Here is a 19940-nt window from a genome sequence, read left to right on the forward strand (position 1 = left end):
GGAAACCCTGCGAGGATGATACGTAACTTTGTCTAAAAAATATATAAGGAAGAAACTGACTCAGAAGCATTTCTAATAGGACTTATGGTTCTCCCAGCCGGGGAGGGGTGGCTTCAGGTGAGGTGAGAGGTTGCCTTCCAGCATCTTCCAGCAGCTGCCTCTGCTTGGCCTTCCTGCCTGAGGCACTTGGGAGGGAGCATGCTGTCCCCCAACCTCAGCAGCATCCCCCCGGCCTTCCCCAGACAACCCGGAGAGCGGGACCCGGGCTGGGACCGAGGCCCCGGGGGAGGAGCACGGGTGACAAGGCCACTTCTGTTCAGGAAAGAAACCAAACCAGCACCACCTCTGGCTAACCGAGGTGCACGATGTGTTCCTTTTCTTATAGCTGTCTTTATGTTATCTAAATTTAGGGGAAAACTACAGATCTCATTGGGATATGACATCGTCATTTGATATGCCTAATCTACTATCAAAACCTAGCCTAGAACACCTTAAACAAAATCACCCAGAATGAGGCCTGTTTTATAATTGTGTTGAATCTCTGCCATAATTGATGGAATGCTGCACTGAAGGTGAAAAATGGAATGGTTCTAAGTATATGAGCTGTTGACCCTCCTGGTCGTGCGGCTGCCCCGCCGCCCAGCAGTAGGGGAGCTTCAGACCGTGTGTCGCTAGCCCAGGAAAAAGAGGAAAATTCGGAATTCCAAGTACAGTTTCTACTGAACACGTATCGCTTTCACACCGTCGTAAAGTCAGAAAATCTTAAGTTGAACCATTCTCCGTTAGGGACCGTCTGCGCTAGAAATGGGTTTGAAGTTATAATTAAAATTTCCACTTGCCTTGAGCAAACAACTGTGGGGTGAATGAAGAGGTGCTGATGTAGGGAGCAGCCAGTTTTGAGAGAGAAGGCGGGCGTTTTGAGTGAGTGCATGTGGGGGGTGGGGTGAGGGGCCAGACTTGGTGTGTCAGGAGCCTGGCGCCAGGTCTCAGCTGGGCCCCCTGTTGCTGGGCAGCCCCCTCCCACTCAGCATCGCCTTCCCCAGGTGTCAGCTGGAGAAGACCACTCCTCCTCCTGCCTTGTACACGCCCCAGATCTCCCGGGTCTGTCGTGAGAGATGAACGGTGTGTGTGTGACAGACAGGACACTGTGTCAGGTGTGAGGGGCCAGACAGCTGTGGACTCTGCTCAGAGGATAAAACTATGCCTGAGGAGTTGGGAGGGAGGGAAGCAGGGACCCCTATGGGGGGGTCTGACCCCTTCCACTGCCCGGGCTGAGACAGACCACTCGAGGCCCCTCTTTCCATCGTGTGCGTGGTGTTGGGTGTGATGCTGTGGGACGTCAGGTGAGAAGGGGGCTGTCTCCGGAACTTGGTGGCTATTCTGTAAATGTTTGTTTCCCTTCGTTTCTTCTGGAACGCAGCTTGCTTCGGCTTGCAGACAAGCGCTTGCTTGGGGCATGAGCTCTGATAAGGTTGGGAGCCACATGGAACTGGATTAGTGACATCTAGACAGAAAGGGCCGTGTGAACACCAGGGGTGAGTTTAATTACACAGCCCCTTGGCCTGCACAGTCAGGGGTGCCTGGCTGCCTGATGCCGACTTTATTGGTCCATCTGGTGCTCAGCCCGAGTCATGGCACAGGCAGGAGCCAAGCTCATTAATTGCCATCTCTTCCTAGCCGGGCGTGACTTGCTGGGGGTAGACCCAGCAAGACCCAGCTCACCGGCGGACAGCTGCACACGTCTGGCAGGCCCAGCCGAGCCTGTCGCTGACCACTTTCCTTGGATGTCCCCGATCCTGTTCTTGTTGGCGATGCCCCTAGACTTTTCACAGCCCTCTTACTGTCCTGTGGCTGGAGGAAGCACCTTTAATGGGGGCTCTGCCAGCTCTTAGCCAAGGAGCACACCGAAGAATCTGAGGAGTAGCTTGACATCTCACATGGGAGCAGGTGGAAGATACTTCCCTCGTCAGAGGCAAAGCAGACTCGAGAAATGGTTTGCAGAGGGCTGCCTCTCCGACTGGGATAATCACTGAATAGAGCCAGAGCTCTTCTCCTATAAGTTTAGCAAAAGGTTCAGGCAAATCTTTGTGGTGCACTGACATTGTGCTGGACAGGGTGCTGGGCACTGGGGACCAGCCCAAATCTCAGAATCGAAAGATCTAGCGTTCTTGCTCTCCAGTGTGGCTGTGGCAGGGCCAAGGCAGGCCCATGGCCGGGATTTATTCATTGAGGTCCTGCTATGATGACCCAGCGATCCTGTAAGATTCCGTGGCCATTCTCAACTTGCAGAGGCAAGAACTGAGGTTCAGAGAGGTTGTTTGACCTACCCTGAACCGTGGAGGGCAGATCCCAAGCTGTGTGGACATCCCTGTACCACGATGCTTCAAACTCCACTAGGTCAGAGTCACTGTCGGTGGGGCTGTGCCCTTACAGTCACCAAGGAGTCTTCTCCAAGTCCCGTAGCTTCCCGTGCAGATTTTGTGATGGGGACCCTGCCCAGCTGCCCAGGTACCCTGGATGACGTGGCTGGCCTGGTTGTGGCCCTGCTCCATGGATGGCTGTCCCATGGGTTCCCGCTCCTCACTGGGTTCTCACGAGGCCGCCAGCAAGAGAGCCCCCGAGACCAGTCACCTGCCAGGGTCTCATACCTGAGCTCTCGGGGTCTCGGCCTCCCGGCACCACAGTCTTCACTGTCCCCAGCCCTGCTGATGTCCTTGCAGTCTGAGGAGCAGTGCTGGGTCCTGGGGAGCCAGCCTCACCCCTGCTGCCCCCTCTGTCTTCCCAGGGCAGCGAGGTGCCAGACCCCACCTCTGCTGACGGCGAGCTCCTCCTCAGGGAGCCCGGCTTCTTTCTCGAGGACGAGGACGAGGCTATGACGCTCGCCCCACCCGAGGGCCCCCAAGAGTCGGACATGGACGGCCCCATGGAGAGCACCCAGGGCCTGGAGGGGGCGGTCAGGATTCCTGCCGAGGAGAAGGACGCGGGCCTCGGGGCCCTGTTCCTGCCAGAGGACAAGTGAGTTAAAACTGCCTGGAGCTCTGTGTGTCAGAAGGAGGTGATGGTCATGGCCAGAGATTTGGAGAGCAAGGAGAGGGGTTAACCATACAGAATTGTCAATTTTTAATTATTTCTGACCTTCAAAAGAAAGGCAGTTTCATATGGTTCGACCTAATACCTTTTCCCAGTGCAGAGGTTCTCAAACCCGCACAGCTCTGGGAGTCACGCTGTTCATGGTGGGGTCCTTTGGAGTCCTTCATCCATGTTGCTTCCTGGGAGCGGTCCGTCCACTGTACCTATGATCCGCCAACCCAAGGACAGCTGGTCGTGTGGACCACAGACCTGTTGTCATGCTGGCTAATCATCTGCCATCTGATCGTTCCCACTGTCTTCTGGGACTGATCACCAAGAGGCAGCCAGAAGTGAGCCCCAAGGATTTCAATAAAATGTATAGGAGAAAGAAGTGAGGAGTGTGATGCATTCCACCCAAGGTGCTAAGGAACCTGAGGGCAGATAAATAAGTAAATAAATGGTACAGGGTGGAGGTACCAGGAGACTTGACCTTTAGTGCCCAAACACTGACACTGTGAACCTTAGAAGTTGGGGTACCTCGGGGGCAAAGTTTGAGAACCGCTGTTTCCCCATTTTTGAGTGTGGGGGCTTAGGAGGCTAGAGAGATCCTAGTTTATGAGTGAGAAGGTGCAGAAGCTCCTGCTCAATGACTAAGGGGAAGATATGTTTTGGCAGGTGATGAGTTGTGTTTCTGTTTGTCCATGGGTTACAGACAGCCCCTGACACTGTCCCAGGCCACGCTGGGTCACCCATGAGGGGTCTAGGGTCTCCGACCCGTGCTCTGTGGCATCTGGCTTCTTTGGAGTAGAAATCCCCTCTCTAAACTAGCAGAGGCATGTCACCTAGTAGCTCATTGTTTGTTTTAAAACCTCATTCGTTGTTAGAGGACAAGCAATGACACAGAACTTGAAAAAGGTAGGAAAAGTGAGAGTGAAGGATAAATAACATACTGAACTAGTGGTCCCGCCACCCAAACACAAGCCCTGTTACCATTTAAATGTTTTCATTTCCTGCTTTTCCTTATTGTATGTAGACCTATGACATGCTCTGTCTCCCAGTGTCTAAAATTTTGTCTTATAGTTTACATTAATTTTTTCACATTATTGCCAATATTTTTTACAAACCTTTCAACACCAGTGAGATAGTCCATAATGTATGTGATCATTTCATTCATTGCTATATGCTGCAATTTAATAGCTAATTCAGTGTAGCTGTAGGTAAACCATGCGTTTGTAAGCAATGTTCCTCGAGAAGCAGTGACATCTCTTGTGCAGAACTCTTAGGATGAGGTCCCCTAAGTGTACTTACCAGGTCAAGAAATGCAAGCTTTATCTGGCTCCCGGTATCTGTGGCACTGACTGACCTTCCAGAAGGTCTGGCTGGTTTCTTCCGCCGCGGGCTCTGGGTGGCGCCTCATTAACAGCCGGCTCTCCTGCAACCCCAGGTCCCTGGTCCACACTCTGTCCATGACGACGTCAGACCTCTCCACGCACTCCACCACCTCGCTCATCAGCAACGAGGAGCAGTTTGAAGACTACGGGGAGGCGGATGATGTGGACTGTGCCCCCAGCAGCCCCTGCCCTGACGACGAGACCAGGACCAATGTCTACTCGGACCTGGGGTCGTCCGTGTCCTCCAGGTGGCCCCTTGGTCTGGAATGGCATTTAGGGCCCAGGAAAAGTAGCAGAACCAAACCAGCCTCATCCCTGGGCAGAGCTGTGAGCTCCGTAGGCTCTGCTCCTGGGCTGGGGAGAGGCTGACTTTGCACCCTGATTAGGGGTCTGGAATTCCTCGTCCTTCCTTCTGCCTTGGGGAAGAAACACAATTAACCAGCCTGGGAGCCTGCAGACTCCAAGTGACATACTGATACCTCCCCACGCACTTGAGTCATTGCTTACTTTAACATTAGCTCTCAGTTGCCATCTCTGTGAAATGGGTACAGCTCATTGGCTTCCTCTCTATGAGTATTGGAGGAGGGGAGATCTGTGGCTGTATTTCCACTCCCCACTCCTCATCTCCCAAACACACACGAGGCTCATGGGTGTTGAAGAATCCAGTAATAAGTAAGCTCGGCGGGTGGGGCGGGGCACCAGACTGGACAGCGGTTAAGAAGATTTCTTTCTCTCTCATGAACCAGTGCGGGGCAGACACCTAGGAAAATGCGGCATGCGTACAACAGCGAACTGCTGGATGTTTACTGCTCTCAGTGCTGTAAGAAAATCAACCTGCTCAATGACCTGGAAGCCCGACTCAAAAACCTGAAGGCCAATAGGTGAGGCCCCGGAGCTCAGCACAGGGGTGGGTGGACTGGGTGGGGCCAGTGGGGGAGGTGGCCCGACTCTGTCTTGGCAGGTGATCAGGGGGCCACTTCTCAGGGCCAAGCTGGTAGTGAATTCCCTCCAGTGGGCGGGCAAAAGCCTCGTCCGCACTTTGGTATCTGCAGTCGGGACAGAGGAAGGAGTGGGCTAGAGGCCCCTCTGTTCAATAACCCTTTCCTCTCTCTCTCTATAGCCCCAACCGAAAGATCTCTAGCACAGCCTTCGGACGGTAAGGCCCCCCCAGGGGCGTGCGGGTTGAATGCTGTCCCCTTTCACTGCTCTCCTGCTGCCAGGGTGGCGGCTCCGTGCCCACAACCAGACCCAGCCAGTGCACTGCATGTGGCTGGTTGGGGAGCAAGGTGCCCCAGGGCAGCGGAGGCAGAGGGAGATCCACTCCTGATAAAGAGAGGCCGGCCTCCTCCCTGTCCCCTCCCTATCCCCACCCCTTGTCCCTTCCGGCAGCGGTCAGCCCCTCCAAACTCTCAGGGGCCTCCACCTCAGGCAGGCACAGCAGGGATGCACTGAGAGACACAGCCCTCCCGCGGCTGTTGGTGCCCTTCCCCGTCCTCTGGGGCCGGCAGCCGTACCAGCAGAGACCGTGGGCTTCCCACAGGAGAGATGCACCATTAATGTGCCCACTGGAGCTGGTCACTCTGCTCCAGGTTAAATCTTGCACAGCTGATTCCCAGGACTGCCAGGGTCCCGCTCTGGTTCTCCTGCACACTGGCCCCAGGTCCACATCGGAGACTCTGGGAGATCCAGCGAGTGTCCGGAACCTGGGCTGGAACATTTAGCCAAGACCCTGGCTGCTGCCTGTCAGGGAGTGGGAGCCGCTGGGGAGTGGCAGCTGGGTTTTGCCTCAGGCAAGAGTCACCTGGATAGTGGCTGCCTGTTTCCAGTCCACTCACCAACCCACTGTCCTGCACGACCTGGGTGGTCTCCCTCCTTCTGCCTTCCCCCAGGGTCCCCAGAGATGTAGTGGGAGCCAGCCTGTCAGAGGGCTGGGTGGTCTCAGGAGGTCCAGGCCTTCTGCTGGGACCTGGTGCCAGGCTGGCTTCACTGGGTGGTTTTCCAGGTGGAAGAGGCCAGGGGCCTCACCCACCAGCTCTGTTCCTTGGTGGCTGCTGGCTGGGACACTAGTGTGAACAGGATCTGAAGCAGCAGGAAAGGGCTGTGATGGACTGGCCATGTCTGCCACGGGCTCAGGAGGGCCATAGCGGCATGTCTGCCATCTTCTGGGCGGGTTGATCTCTTGAGTTCAGAGGTCAGGCCGCTCTCCTCCCTTGACTGGGCGAGGGCAGCCTCCTTAGAGGGGGTTCCTGGCACCCTCCCCGGGCCATAGCCTCCGGCTGGACCCCAGTCTCAGGGGCCCCCGGCAGCCAGATGCTCCTCCCCGACCCTGCAGGCAGCTCATGCACAGCAGCAACTTCAGCAGCAGTAACGGCAGCACTGAGGACCTCTTCCGGGACAGCATTGACTCCTGTGACAACGACATCACAGAGAAGGTGGGCCTGGGCGGGCCTTGATGCGTGCATACTGCCTGGGGGTGGTAGGGGTGCTCCTGGCTGCTGCCTGGGAACTTGGGAGACACCCCCACCCAACGTGACTTTTTGGGGGGAGGGTAATTAGATTTGTTTGCTTACCACCCCACCCAACATGACTTTGGGGGGGGATTAGATTTGTTTGTTTATTGATTTATGTTTGTTTCTTTAAGAGGCGGTTCTGGGGATTGAACCCAGGACCTTGTGCGTGCTAAGCACATACTCTACCACTTAAGCTATACCCTCCCCACTATGAGTCTTCTTTGTACATGCTCACATGGGGATCCTGGCCATCAGCCTCACCTGTTAGTTCTCAACTCTGGACTTAAAGGTTTTCTTCGCCCCACCTCTGCCTCCCTGTGGTAGGTGAGCTTCCTGGAAAAAAAGGTGACAGAGCTGGAGAATGACAGCCTGACCAACGGGGACCTGAAGAGCAAGCTGAAGCAGGAGAACACGCAGCTGGTGCACAGGTCAGGCCGGCCTCGGCGGTGATGTGGGGCGGAGGGCTGGCCCTGTTGCTGAGCCCCCGGGAGAAGCCAGGGGAGGAACCTGCCTGTCCTTCTAGCTCTGAGGCTCTGGGATGCGTCAGCCCCTTGCTGCATGGCCCTGCCCGTGCCAGACCCCTGGGGACAGGTCTTTGGGGACAGGGAGACAGGTTGGAGCTTGACCTCAGCCCCCCAGGGCTGCAGCCCCAACACAGGTCAGAGGCAGGGGTTGGGATCCATTTCTGGTCTCTCTGTTCTGCAACAAGAGCCTGACCTCCCTTCCTGGGGAAAAGGGAGAGAGGGAGGCCGGTACAAGCCGGGGGCTCACACCCGCCCCTAGTGGAAAGGGTCTGGGCACTACTGTGCCCTTCTTCCGATGGAGGCCCGCTGAGCGTGACCCTGATGAGGTGGTGCTGTGGAGTGTGGTGCATGCCTCACGGGATGGCATGAAACTTGGTAAACTGCTCCCCACCCAGTGTCTGGTCCTCAACCTTGTAGGGCCCAAAGACGGGCCCTTTTGTACGTCCCAGGTCAGCCTCGTAGAGGGACTGTTGCCAGTGACATGTCCCCCAGACTGATGTACCAACTCGGCTGCCAGTAGTGGAGTTAGAACATCCACAGTGGGGCCTGGCCTTTCCTGGGTCTGGTATGCTCAGGGCCGCCAGCCGGGACATGTCCAGCTTTGGAGCCCAGGTGCCCAGTGAACTGAACTATTGATCAGAGGGGTATCAGCCAGGAAGGAATAAAGCAAAAAGAGGAAGTGAGGCCAGAGGGCTGCTTGATCTGGCTGTGGCGAGGCCGGCACTCCCTGTGTCTGCCTTGGGAGTGCCCCCTGCTCCCCTCCGAACCAGCTAACAGGACTGCCCCTCGGTGGTGTGCGTGGCTGGCACACCTCTCCTTAGATGCCACGGTGTCCCTCATCCCACAGACCTAACAGATACGCTGCCTGGGGTCTCGGGGTCCAGGGCTCCCTGTTGTCGCAGCCTGGGTTGGGGTGAGAAGACTCAGGACTCCGTGCCACTCTCCTCAGGGTGCACGAGCTGGAGGAGATGGTGAAGGATCAAGAGACCACTGCTGAGCAGGCCCTGGAGGAGGAGGCGCGGCGCCACCGCGAGGCCTACAGCCGGCTGGAGCGGGAGCGGGGCACGGAGATCGAGTTGCTCAACACCAGGTCGGCCCCTTGGGGAGGGTCTGACACCCTCCGCCCTCTGCCATGTCCTCGCACTCCTGGTCTCACCCTGTGGGCACGCGCTGTCCCCATTACATAGATGGGAACACTGAGCGCGAAGGGAAGCCTCTGTTCTAACAGTTCTCCTTGTGATACCTGAACATATGGACGTGTTCTCTAGCAAGCAGGTAAAAGAGTGTTTGTGTTAGGTAAACCAGGGAACAACATGGGTCTATAAATAAGAGAATAAGTAGAAAAAAAAGTGTCTTATCCCAATTCCTGGGCTGGGTCTGATGTCCAGGCTTGGAGCGCCCCCTGCTGCTAGGTTCTCCCTGACCCTGAACACTAGGGCTTACTGACCCTGGGCCACAGGGGCCAAGATCAGTGGAAGAACAGGGCTTCTGAGCCTTGGATAAGGCTGCTGGAATCCGAGGCAGGCAGGGAGGGGAGGACTGACCTGGGAGTCTGGCTTGGTCACCCATTAGCTCCATGACTTTGGACATACTGTCACTTCCCGGGCCTTAGTATCCATCTGTCATCCCTTCCCATAGAGTGACCAGGATGCACATCAAAACACTGCACACCGGTGAGGGCTGTGTTGATGTCCCAGGGCTGCGCTCCCGCTGACCAGGCTGGGGTAGGCCCCTGGGCCTCTGGCAGAGGACGGCCATCCCCACACTCCTCAGGCCCCCGAGGCCCCAGTCTCTGAGCTGAGAGCCTCCTGAGTCGGCCAGGCCCAAGCTGGGGTGGAAGGCAGGTGGGGAGGGGGCTTCCACCTCGTACCTCACGGCTGGCAGGCAAGCAGGTCAAGCGCCCAGAGGGAACTGGGCGGGCCAGGCCCGTGTGCAGCAGGGTGAGGGGACCTCCCCACTCCCCTGTGCCTGAGACCCGCTCTGCCCTCTCATGGACCGGGGGTTCATTTAAGTTTCTAGAAGCTGCTGTTTTGCATCTGTTCCTAGGGGCTGATGCCTTCATTAAGCATCACTTCTCTGCCTGCTCTTGACAGCTGACTGAGCGGCTGGCCTGAGAGAGGTAGCTGGGAGGCGGGTGGTGGAAGAAGACCGTGGGAGTGCGGGCCTATGCGGGTTAGGGTGCTGTCTCCTAACCCTTGCCCAACTCCAGGGGCACTGTTCCTGTAGCTGCTGCTGGCAGTGCTCCCAGAATCTGCAGTGTGCTGTGTCTCACGTCCTCCACCATCTCAAGTCCCCTGTGAGGTGGCCTCATCAGAGCAGGGTGCTGGGTCTGAATTCCTCTCAGGCCCTGGCCCAGGGGTCCCTCCTGGCAGTGGGGGCCGGGGAGCCCCCTCTCTGGGGTGGAGGAGGTGGGAGTCGGGAGGAGATGGCACTCTGCAAGAATCCCTGCCAGAATGGCCCCGGCCGTCCCAGTGTCAGGCCAACAGCCTGTCTCCACTGCTCACTTAACACCGATCTGGGTGCCCGGGTTCCGTCTTCTCAGGAAATCATGTTAAGACAATCCCTCGTGAACACTAACAGAGGTTATGATGGTCAGAACCACTGCCTGGGGGTGTCAGGCAGCTGCACCGAGCACTCAGAGGGAAGAGCTCTGAGCGAGATGCTGGAGGAGGACGGAAAACAAAGACAGCTGTTTGTTGCCTTTGGACTGTGGCTCCTCACAGGAGGGCCTTGCCCCGGACAGCCACGCACAGCCGCAGGACGACTCTCCATTTAGCAGAAAAATACCACCATCCCCATCTCCATGTCTGCAACGAATCTTATGTTCTTATTCACACATGAGTTTTCTTTTTATCCAAAAGTAATAATAACTCAGTGTCTTTACTATTTTGCCTTAGATGTCAGGAAGCTTAAAGTCAATATAGTATCACTTGGAACAACTATTCATATTCTCACTCTCTGTCTCTCTCCGCTGCTTCCAGGAAGCAGAGAATCGCTGCACATTGTCCGATCGTAAGACAGTCCTCACTTCTGACCTCCTTGTCTTTCTCCTGTCCCCAGGGTGCAGCAGTTAGAAGAAGAGAACACTGAGCTTAGAACGACAGTGACTCGACTCAAGTCACAAACAGAGAAACTGGATGAGGTAAGTGGCGGGGCCAGGCATCTCTCAGACTTGGTTCTTGAGCTGAATCCACAGAGAAGCCATGTTGGCCATCGGAGGCCTCTAGTTTCTAGTTTCTGAAATTCTAATAAAATTGCCTTAGCCAGAGAAAAGACAGCAAAATATGAACAATAATTTGTCTTTCCGTACTTCTGATTTTCCAAAATTTCTACAGAGGATATATTTCCTTATATTATGGGGGAAAATAAAAAAGAGAAGGAGGTTAGCTTCTGCTGGGGCTCTTGCCTTCTATTCAAGTCTGTCTGGCATCACTGAAGGACTTGAGGGTCCTGAGATTTTTCCAGCTGTCTCTGGAATCCTGGGGGATCAGGCTGTTTCTTTAAGCTGTGCCTCGGAGGCCTCTGTCCAGGGGGCTGGTCTGGTGGCCTGTTTGTTTAGGTGGCTGCCCAGACCCCCAGCAAAGCCCCCGGGGCACAGCAGGCCCCACTGGGACCTGTCCCCCAGCCCTGCTCTCCCCGGTCCAGGAGCGGCAGCGCATGTCTGACCGGCTGGAGGACACCAGCCTGCGGCTCAAGGATGAGATGGACCTGTACAAGCGCGTGATGGACAAGCTGAGGCAGAACCGCCTTGAGTTCCAGAAGGAGCGGGAGGCGACGCAGGAGGTGGGTCCCAGCCAGTGGGCACCAGGGCTCCCCCGGCGCCCTGGCTCCTGCCGACCAGCCTCTTTGCCATGCAGCTCATCGAGGACCTGCGGAAGGAGCTGGAGCACCTGCAGATGTACAAGCTGGACTGCGAGCGGCCAGGCAGGGGCCGCGGCTCGTCCTCCGGCCTGGGCGAGTTCAGTGCCCGGGCCCGAGAGGTGGAGCTGGAACACGAGATCAAGCGGCTCAAGCAGGTGGGCCCTGGGAGCCTCTGTCCCGCGGGATATGGCATCCAAGTCCCCGCCAGGTGGGCTTCCTGTGAGGGGCTGAGAGCTGTTGCTCCACCTTCCCCCACGGAACTGTCCGCTCCCCTCCACACCTCGGTTGCCGACTCACAGCTCAGGCAGGGCGAGTGGAAATCCCAGGGTCTCTCCTCTGAGTCCATGAAGAGAAATAGACACAACTCTTCTGTCCTTGGCACGTGGGTAGAGAACGAGATGCCACCCAGCCACCATCTAGTGCCTCACTGTGTCGGGTCCTCCCAGGAGCAGACCAAGATTCCATTTCCAGTGGTTCCCAGAAATACTCCTATAATTGGAGACGGGTTAGGGATGGGGGGAGCGGGATCAGGAGGGGCAGTGACCAGCGAGAGCGTGATGGTGAGGGGAGCCCCGTGCTCAGAGACCCTGCAGTGCAAATTACACCTCCCTCCCAGCTGACTCCCAGAGGGAGGCTGAGGTGCTGGAGGTTCTGCTCCCACTGCAGTCCTAAGCCTCAGCCACGAGGGGGCGCCCAAGGTCCCAGGTGTGAGCAGTTAGGAGTCTTGAGGCAAAAAAGCTAGAGCTGAGGGCTGGTGAAGAGGGTCTGGGCACAGCAGTACCTGGCCGGCTGGGAGCGAGGGTGCCCCTGGAAAGAACCCCCAGGAGCAGGGGTCCTGAGCCTGGCTGCAGGAGGAACCAAGGAGATGAGTTGACCTACTGGCCTGGAGACCCAAGCATCACTTCTCAACATGGGGAAGGAGCCACTGTGGGCTACATCCCCCCGACCCGCTCCTGTGTGGAGACTTGACTCCCAGAGCAGGGCTGTAATACTTCCTCAGCCTCACAACACCCCAGCCCCTGGCCCTCCCCGCCATGTGTGGCACAGGCCACATCATCTGTGGGTGTCCTGAACTGGCTGTGACGCCCAAGGGAAGGAGGAGAGGGTACTCGTGGGAGGCAGGAGACAGCGGCTGCAGAGAAGTGGGTTCCAGGGGGTTCTGGACGCTCCCGGGAGTTGATGTTGCTCTGTCCTCCTCCACAGGAGAATCACAAACTGCGAGATCAGAATGATGACTTGAACGGGCAGATCTTGAGCCTCAGCCTCTACGAGGCAAAGAACCTCTTTGCCACCCAGACCAAAGCCCAGTCTCTGGCTGCAGAGATTGACACGGCCTCTCGCGATGAGGTAACGTGCCCACCCGCTCTCGCCTTGGAGCCTGGCCCCTTGTCTGTGAGTCCTGCCCCATCCCACCTGCCCCGATGACAAGCCCCAGGCTGGCCAGAGGGACGGGGCAGAGCAGGGAGGGCAGGAGGCTGCAGGCCAAGCTAAGTCAGCTCTGATTTCCAGGACATGCTGGGAAGAGCAGGGGCTTGATGAGGCTCAGCTCTGCCCAGAGCCTGCCGAAATGGCTGGTTAATTTCACCAGGGGAATAATCCAGGGGAGGCAGGAGGGGAAGGACCCTAGTGTTACTTGGGCACCTGCTTGCAGTATGTCCTCACTTAATCTTCTGACGACTTGGAGGCTTTCTGCACATGTCTGCATCACAGGTCGAGAAACTAGGACACAAGATCACCCAGTTTATGGAGAGAAAAGGACCCAGATCTCTAGCATCAAAGCCCACTCTTGGGCTATGGTTTTGAAAGGTCAGGTCTCTGAAATACCCTGGTTACATTGCTACATGAATCGTAAGAGGCAGTGAGCCCCTTACCCTGAGCTTGGACACAGAGCTAAGAGCTGGCCCCTGGCCACAAGGAGCCCCCACGTGAGCCAGGCACCAGCCTCCAGCCCATGGACGGAGGTGGCATTTCTGTTACAGCCTACAAGACTCAGAGAATTGTTGGGGGGTGTGGCCCAGGCATTTACATATCTGACACTCCTTGGGGGTGACATCTTAGACTCATGCCCAGCTCTGAGTGCTGAGGTTGGTCTTGGGGCTGCCTTGCCCAGGGTCTCCTGAGCCCTTCTGTCATCGACTGCCGGCTCACTGCACGCCCGGGAATCTGGGCTCCGCCTGCGCCCAGCCCAGTCTCGGCCCTGACCTGTCTCTTGTTCCCTTCAGCTCATGGAAGCCCTAAAGGAGCAGGAAGAGATCAACTTCCGGCTGAGGCAGTACATGGACAAGATTATCCTTGCCATCCTGGACCACAACCCCTCCATCCTTGAGATCAAACACTGAGGCGAGGGGGCTGGCTGCAGAGCGGCCTCGGGACCCCTGGACCCTGGGATTCAGGAGCAGACCCCGCATCAGGATGCGGCCCGGGTCGGGCCTCACACACACACTGTAAATGTGTCTCTGGCCACCGTGTAACGTGTACTGGTGTGTCTGTGGGGAGGCCGTGCGTACAGCACAGGGTGCGCGTGCAGTTAGCTGTCCACGCACTTTGTGGTCCCTTTGCGAGGGGCAGAGGGTCGGCTCTCAGGAGTTACTGTAATAACGAGAACTGGAAGCTTGTGTTTCAGATACTGGATAAAATGATTCTACCTCTGGGGACAAGGATTAAAAAGTACTCGGTGAGATGGGCTCTTTCTCCCCATCCCTACTCCCCGCTGCAAATGGGAGCAAGATTAAGATCTTTCACAGGCATTCAACAGCCTCTTTGGCTGTCTTTCAAGCCCAGGCACCTGCGCTCAGAGAGGAGGGAGGGGTGTGTGTGGCCCTTCCGAGCCCCTCCCCTGCTGGCAGCCTGTGTGATGCTCATGCACCGGGCGGGCAGGGCGTGCAAAGGACTCAGGCTTGCAGAGGGGCTACAGGGGGGCGCTCTTCATTCTGAGAGTTCTTGGCACTTTTAGAGTTCTCTGTAAACTTCCCCATCCCTGCTTACCCTTTCTTTGTTTTTAAGACAGTGAAAAATAAGCAGCCTTCACTTGGGTGTGCATGAAGGATTAAAAGGCAGGGGAAGGGGGCTGGGGGACGGGGGTGTCTAAGGCACGTGCTGGCATTGGGCAACCAAAGACGTGATTTTCGGGGAGGAGTGTGCTCACAGCCCTGTCAGCATCCTTCCCCGTGGCCGCATTCTAAGAGAGCAGCTCGGAGGGAGCGGTCCCTGCTTACCTGCCTCTGTTCTCCACACGGCCTGCTGATGGCCTTGGGTTTACAATCTAAGCTGAGGCCCCCTGCGTTCCGGCCTCTAGAAACACTCCTGTATCCGGTTCTTGGCCGGGGAACAAATGCCGTGCTGGTGGGAGACACAGCTGGGGAGGTGGCAGGGAACTCTTTGTCTCCATCCTGGTGACACGTGGTGGAAATTCACCCTCTGGATCTTCCATGGGCTCTTGTTTCACGCGGCTGGGACTAGATCTGGTACTTTCCCTTCAGTTTCCCAGTTTGTCTCAATTCTGTGCGGCTTGGGATTCGTTTCCTTTATCAGATATATAAGAACATGTATGGTCTTATTCCCCAGCCCTGCAGTTGCTGGTTTTCTTCAGCATTTCCAGTGGGAAAAGGAGAGTTGGGGCATGTCGGGGAGAGGTGTATGCAGAGGAGAGAGGGCAGGAGGGGGAGAAGAGGGGACGTGGGGACACAGGCAAGTCCCCGCTCACAGAGCAGGGCTGTGGCCAGGACTGATGTCCATTCCACCCAGTCAGCTTCGGCTTTCGTTGCATTTCCTGATTCTTTCTAAGCATACGCATGGGATTGGTTTCCTGCGGCAAATAATGGGGCTGCGTTGGTCTGATGTAGGACTTTGGGGCCACCCACAGCAGGAAGATGGGAGGCAGGGGTTGGTCTCCTTGGGCCCCTCGAGGATCTGAGAAGCAGCAACAGTGGAAAGAGGGTGGGTCTCTTGAGAATTTGCTAAGAGGAAGGAATGGCAGGAATTAAAGGACAGGAAAGAAGATGAGTCATGACGTGGCTTTGGTCTGGGTTTTGTATCGGAAGGAGTCCTGCGGAGAGGCCAGCCAGACCCGGGTCCTGGTCCAGGGGACCCTGCCCCAGGGGTGAGCATTTCATGTGTAACACCTGACATGCTCTTTAGCTGCATTGATGGGGTTCCGGGGAAGCCCGCGGAGGCTGAGTTCCTGGAGTGACCACATGGGAAGGCATTTCCGCCATGGGGAAAGGGGGTGGGAAAAGCTGTCGGCCTGCAGGGGGCGCCACAGAAATGGACTCCCTCAGGAAGCCCTGAGCCTGAAAGGCCCTAGGGACCTGGTGTGGTGCGGGGGTCTCTGGAAGGAGCTGACTTTAAAGTGAGACTGAATTCCATTTAACACACAGCCCAAGTTAAATCCAACCTTCCTTCAGCCAGAACACATCAAATTGGCTTTTTAAGATCAGGTAGCTTTTTTAAATGCTCTTTCCTGTTTGAAAGCTAGCCTGGGGTGGGGGTGGGGCAGATGGCCCAGGGGTCCCAGCCCCACAGCCCCTGGGTGGGCTCTGTCTAGAGCTGTCCTAACTCTGGGTGCAGGCGGGGCTGACCCTGCTCCCCTGCATTTTCTCCTTTGCAGGTTGAGAGGGCTCAGTGGTGGGGCTGTGAGACAGTGCAGGGATGCTCAGTTCAATTTGAATTTCAGGTAAGCAACAGATAATTTTTAGTAAAATGTTCCCTGCAATACTTGGGACATATTTAAAATGGAGAAGTTCTTAAAATTCTGATAACTGGGCCCAGCTCCCAGAGGTTCTGATTTCATTGGTCTGCGGCGTGGTCCAGGCCTGAGACTGTTTAAAGAATCCCCCGGGTGGTTGTAATTTAACTGGGTGTCCTCTGTAGGTTGGGTGTTTGCTAAACCTGGTAATTCCACCAAGTAGGGATTAGCAGTAACTTGTCTCAAGTTTAGAGGCTTTGGGGGCGGGAGTGTGGGGAGGGGGTTCAGCAGATTCACATTTTACGGGACTCTGAGGTATCCTTGTATTTAATTAGAAGCCGAACAGAATTTGTTGAGCCCGAGAGTGAGCATTAGATACACCATCTAACTAAAAAGGAAGCACTTTCTGGTTTATCTAGGGACGTATTCTGTGGGACAGTATAAGAAATGAAGTTCTAGTAAAAAAGAAAATTTGTTTAACTTTGAATTGGTCAGGGTTAGACAAGTTATTTTAAATTTGTAGATTCTTTGAGAATTGTCAGAGGGAAATTATCCTTTATCTACAGCCGTTCTGACCTATGGAAAACACAAAGCTTGACAATTTCCCAGAGTGCTTGAGCCTGAAACTGGTTCTCAACATGGGCTGTGCATTGGAATCACCTGAGGAGAATTTTAACGTTCTGCTGATTGGGCTGACCGCTCCCCGCCCTCCCCCCGCCCCGGAATTCAGATTTAATTGGTGTGGGTGAGGCCCGGGCACTGAAGTGTTCAAAGAGCTCCCCAGGTGAAGGTACTGTGCAGCCCAGCTGAGACTCCTGTCCTGGGAGGTTGCTGGCCAGAAGCAGAGAAAATGGGTGGACAGGCTATTGGGCTTGTTAACCCAGGTGCTGGGGAACAGGGAGTTCTCTTGCTGGTGTATTGATGTCTGATGGTGAGAAGTTAGCAGACCCCCTCCCCCAGGATGGGAGGCCAGGTACCTTCAGGAGCAGGTGGATCCAGCTGCCCAGCAGCCTGAGAGTTAGTAAACTTGAGTGGGTAAGTCTCTGCCTGTTGCTGGTGGAGTCAGCGGGTGGCATGTGTAGGGATGTATCCAGAGTGGGGGGAGGACAGAGTTTGGAGGGGTGCTGGAAGCAGCCTCAGGAACAGCTGCTGCCTCCTGTTCCAGCAGAGCCCAGTGGGATTCCCGCCTTGTGGGGTTTGCTCTGATCTGTTTTCAGGCTGGACGAATGAGGCTCACCTCAGCCCCTCCCCTGTTATTCACCAGTCCAGCATCCCTGCCCAGCCCTGGGGGCTTGAGTCGCTGGTCTGCTAGATTCCTGGCCCAGCTAGGTCCTGGTGGTCAGGACGGCTCTTTTGTTCCAGTGAGGGACTTAATAACCTGCACAGGCATACAGGGGCCATTGGGGCCTGGTGGACGAGGGAGAAGTGAAGCCCTCTTTCTGTGCTCTGTGGGTAGGTGTGTTTAGCACATTAGCAAATTTAAACCCAAAAGCTAACTAGATGCGATCAGAACAGGGGAATATTGGGTGGTTACTGTGCCAAGGAAATGACTTTGTTCACCTGGCAGATCCACAGCGACTCTTTTAAGGAGCTGAGGTGGGTTTTAGATCAAGGAGAGGGGCCATTCAGGATTCCAGCGCTGTTGCCACCCCTGGCCTTTCCTCCTCTGGGATGAGGACAGCCCCTCTGGGATGCTGCTCCAGGTTGGGGAGGGGCTGCGCCCTCCTGGGTGACTGTGAGCAAGTCCCTTTCCTCAGCTGACCTCAGGGCCCCCCAGGCCCTGCCACCCTGCCCTGAGTGTGCGCATGCTCAGGAGGGAGCAGGAGTGGCCAGAACAGTGGGGCTGCCTGCCCGCCCTTCAGCCACACTCCACCTCCCCGGGAAAAGAGGCTGCTTTCTAGAAAGATCTGTTTCTAAAAGTGTGGACCCTGCAGAGAGTGATGCCACGTGGCACTGGTGCTCCGACCCTGTAGGCTCCTTCCCGCTGTGACTGTAATGGAGTGGGGTGGGGGTGGGGCATCTGCCCCCAGCCACCAGCAGCAGGGTGGCTGGAGCGGCATCCCAGGGCCGCCCCTGCAGGACCTAAGTGCTGCTGTCTGGGGGGACTTGGGAGGTGTGCCTCCCCCGGGCCCCCTGCTTTGCTGTGCTGCGCCGGCCGTGTTTTGTCTGCATGGTTTGGGGTCACTGTCCTTGTGCCTTCTCTGCCCTGTCACCACTGTACAGGATTTTCCGCGTTGCCACTGCCCCCTTTTCTATGTCCTCTCGTTTACCCTGGCCCTTCCCGCGCCCTGTAAAGTGTACATAGCGCCTCCCCTACATGGTGTCCGCGGGCCGCCACCCCACGAGGCCGGCTCCCTGCACGCGCATCCCAGTCCCTGGGCTCCGGCTCCGCTTCCCTCCACCTACTCAGCCGCTCAGACCTGGAAACGGGATGGAATTCTTTATTATGGTCTTCAGCTCGGGGGGCGTGGGCCCACTTAGCCCGTCCTCCGGCCTGCCGCTGTTTAGAAGCCCCACACCCCCCACAAGGCCAGCTTTGTGCAAGCAGCTTCTCCCCCCCCCCCCCTTTCCCTGCATCGGTGTCAGTGTCTGTAGGTGGCAGAGCACACCTGTCGAGCCTGGACGTCAGCCTGGCAGGGGTGTCAGGGTGTCTCGGGTCTGCAGCCACTCAGTGAGCCCCTTGGAGGATGCACCTCCGGCCCCCGGAAGAAGCTCCTGCTGTGTGGCTCCCCGTGCTTGGCCCTGGGCCTGGGTTCAGGGCCACCGCCGTCTGGTGTCTTAACAGCGTCAGACCCCAAACAAGCAGAAGGAAGGGGCTTCTGGCTGCGTCCCCTGCCGCTCATTAACAGCTGCCGAGCTCTTCCTCGTCTGCCGAAGGTGCTCAGACCGGGTGCCATTAGATCCCTGATGATGTCAGGACCGCTCTGGGACCATGCGCGGCTGAGGACCTGCAGTCCCCACTTCCCTGGCTGGGTTTCCAGGGCCCAGGTGCAATGAGCTGCACGTGGGGGCTCATGCCCAAGGGTTTGTCGGGCGGCTCTGATGGCCCGAGGGATTCAATCCACTTGAGTCTTTCGCCCTCCGCGGGAGCCTCCATCCAGAAGCAGGTCTAGCTTTGGGGCTGGGGCGAGACCTCTACCTCCAGGCCCCTGGGTGGGGAGAGTGGGGTGAGGCTCCAGGGCTGTGTCCCAGGGCCCTGAGCTCTCCGCCGTCAGCCTGCTTCTAGCCAAATAGGAGCAAGCTCTCAGAGGCAGGCTCCCTCGGGAACTTTAATGTACAGACCAAGGTGTAAATAAACACTCTGCTCCTCTTGCCTGACTTGACGGTGTTTCTGTGGGGAGAGAGGGAGGGTGTGAGGCCTGGTGCCAGAACTCCTGGGGACAGTCTCCCTGGGTCACAGGCCATGCCCTCTACCCCAGCCTGGTCTCACACCAAACTGCTGGCATGGATCCTGCCAAGCGCTAGGGATGCTCCAGGTTGATGGCCCAGACGCCCAGGTTCCTGCCCTCTCCTTGCCTGCTCCTTATGGGATTCCAGGTGTCAACAGGGTTCACAGGCCAAGCAGCTGGAGACGACTTGGCCTTCTTTGTTGGCCCAGACCCTCCACCCTGCTACACAGGCCCTGGTGGCCTGGGTCTGCCCCGGTGGGCCAGTGGTTCCCCATTCATTGGATTCACACGGCCGCCTGGGCTCACGGCAAAGTCATCTTCCAACACAGGGAGCTGTAGGTTCTGGACCTTTACTCCCTCCATCCTCCTAACGTGCCTTTCCCTCCCCAGTGAGGGTTGCCAGATTCTGAAGTCAAGATACAGAATACCTAGTTAAATTTGAATTTCAGATAAATAATTTTTCAGTTTAAGTATGTCCCAGGCAATACCAAGTTACTTGTCATATATCTGAA

General features: G+C 56.6%; 1 protein-coding gene across 2 annotated transcripts in view; it reads left to right on the plus strand.

The window, feature by feature from the left end:
- Nucleotides 1-19357, plus strand: part of RAB11FIP4 (RAB11 family interacting protein 4) — a 106851-nt gene extending 87494 nt beyond the window's left edge. For both annotated transcript variants that reach the window (XM_031468329.2, XM_064495895.1), the window contains 12 exons: nucleotides 2786-3015; nucleotides 4514-4708; nucleotides 5207-5341; nucleotides 5581-5616; nucleotides 6793-6892; nucleotides 7295-7398; nucleotides 8444-8584; nucleotides 10555-10636; nucleotides 11140-11277; nucleotides 11352-11510; nucleotides 12559-12702; nucleotides 13578-19357. In XM_031468329.2, coding sequence (XP_031324189.2) covers nucleotides 2786-3015; nucleotides 4514-4708; nucleotides 5207-5341; nucleotides 5581-5616; nucleotides 6793-6892; nucleotides 7295-7398; nucleotides 8444-8584; nucleotides 10555-10636; nucleotides 11140-11277; nucleotides 11352-11510; nucleotides 12559-12702; nucleotides 13578-13694 — 1581 coding nt within the window. In that variant the 3' untranslated portion in view covers nucleotides 13695-19357. The remainder of the gene's footprint in view (nucleotides 1-2785; nucleotides 3016-4513; nucleotides 4709-5206; nucleotides 5342-5580; nucleotides 5617-6792; nucleotides 6893-7294; nucleotides 7399-8443; nucleotides 8585-10554; nucleotides 10637-11139; nucleotides 11278-11351; nucleotides 11511-12558; nucleotides 12703-13577) is intronic.
- Nucleotides 19358-19940: the final 583 nt, after the last annotated feature.

This window comes from Camelus dromedarius, chromosome 16 (assembly GCF_036321535.1).
Source record: "Camelus dromedarius isolate mCamDro1 chromosome 16, mCamDro1.pat, whole genome shotgun sequence".
In the NCBI taxonomy this organism is placed as follows: domain Eukaryota; kingdom Metazoa; phylum Chordata; class Mammalia; order Artiodactyla; family Camelidae; genus Camelus; species Camelus dromedarius.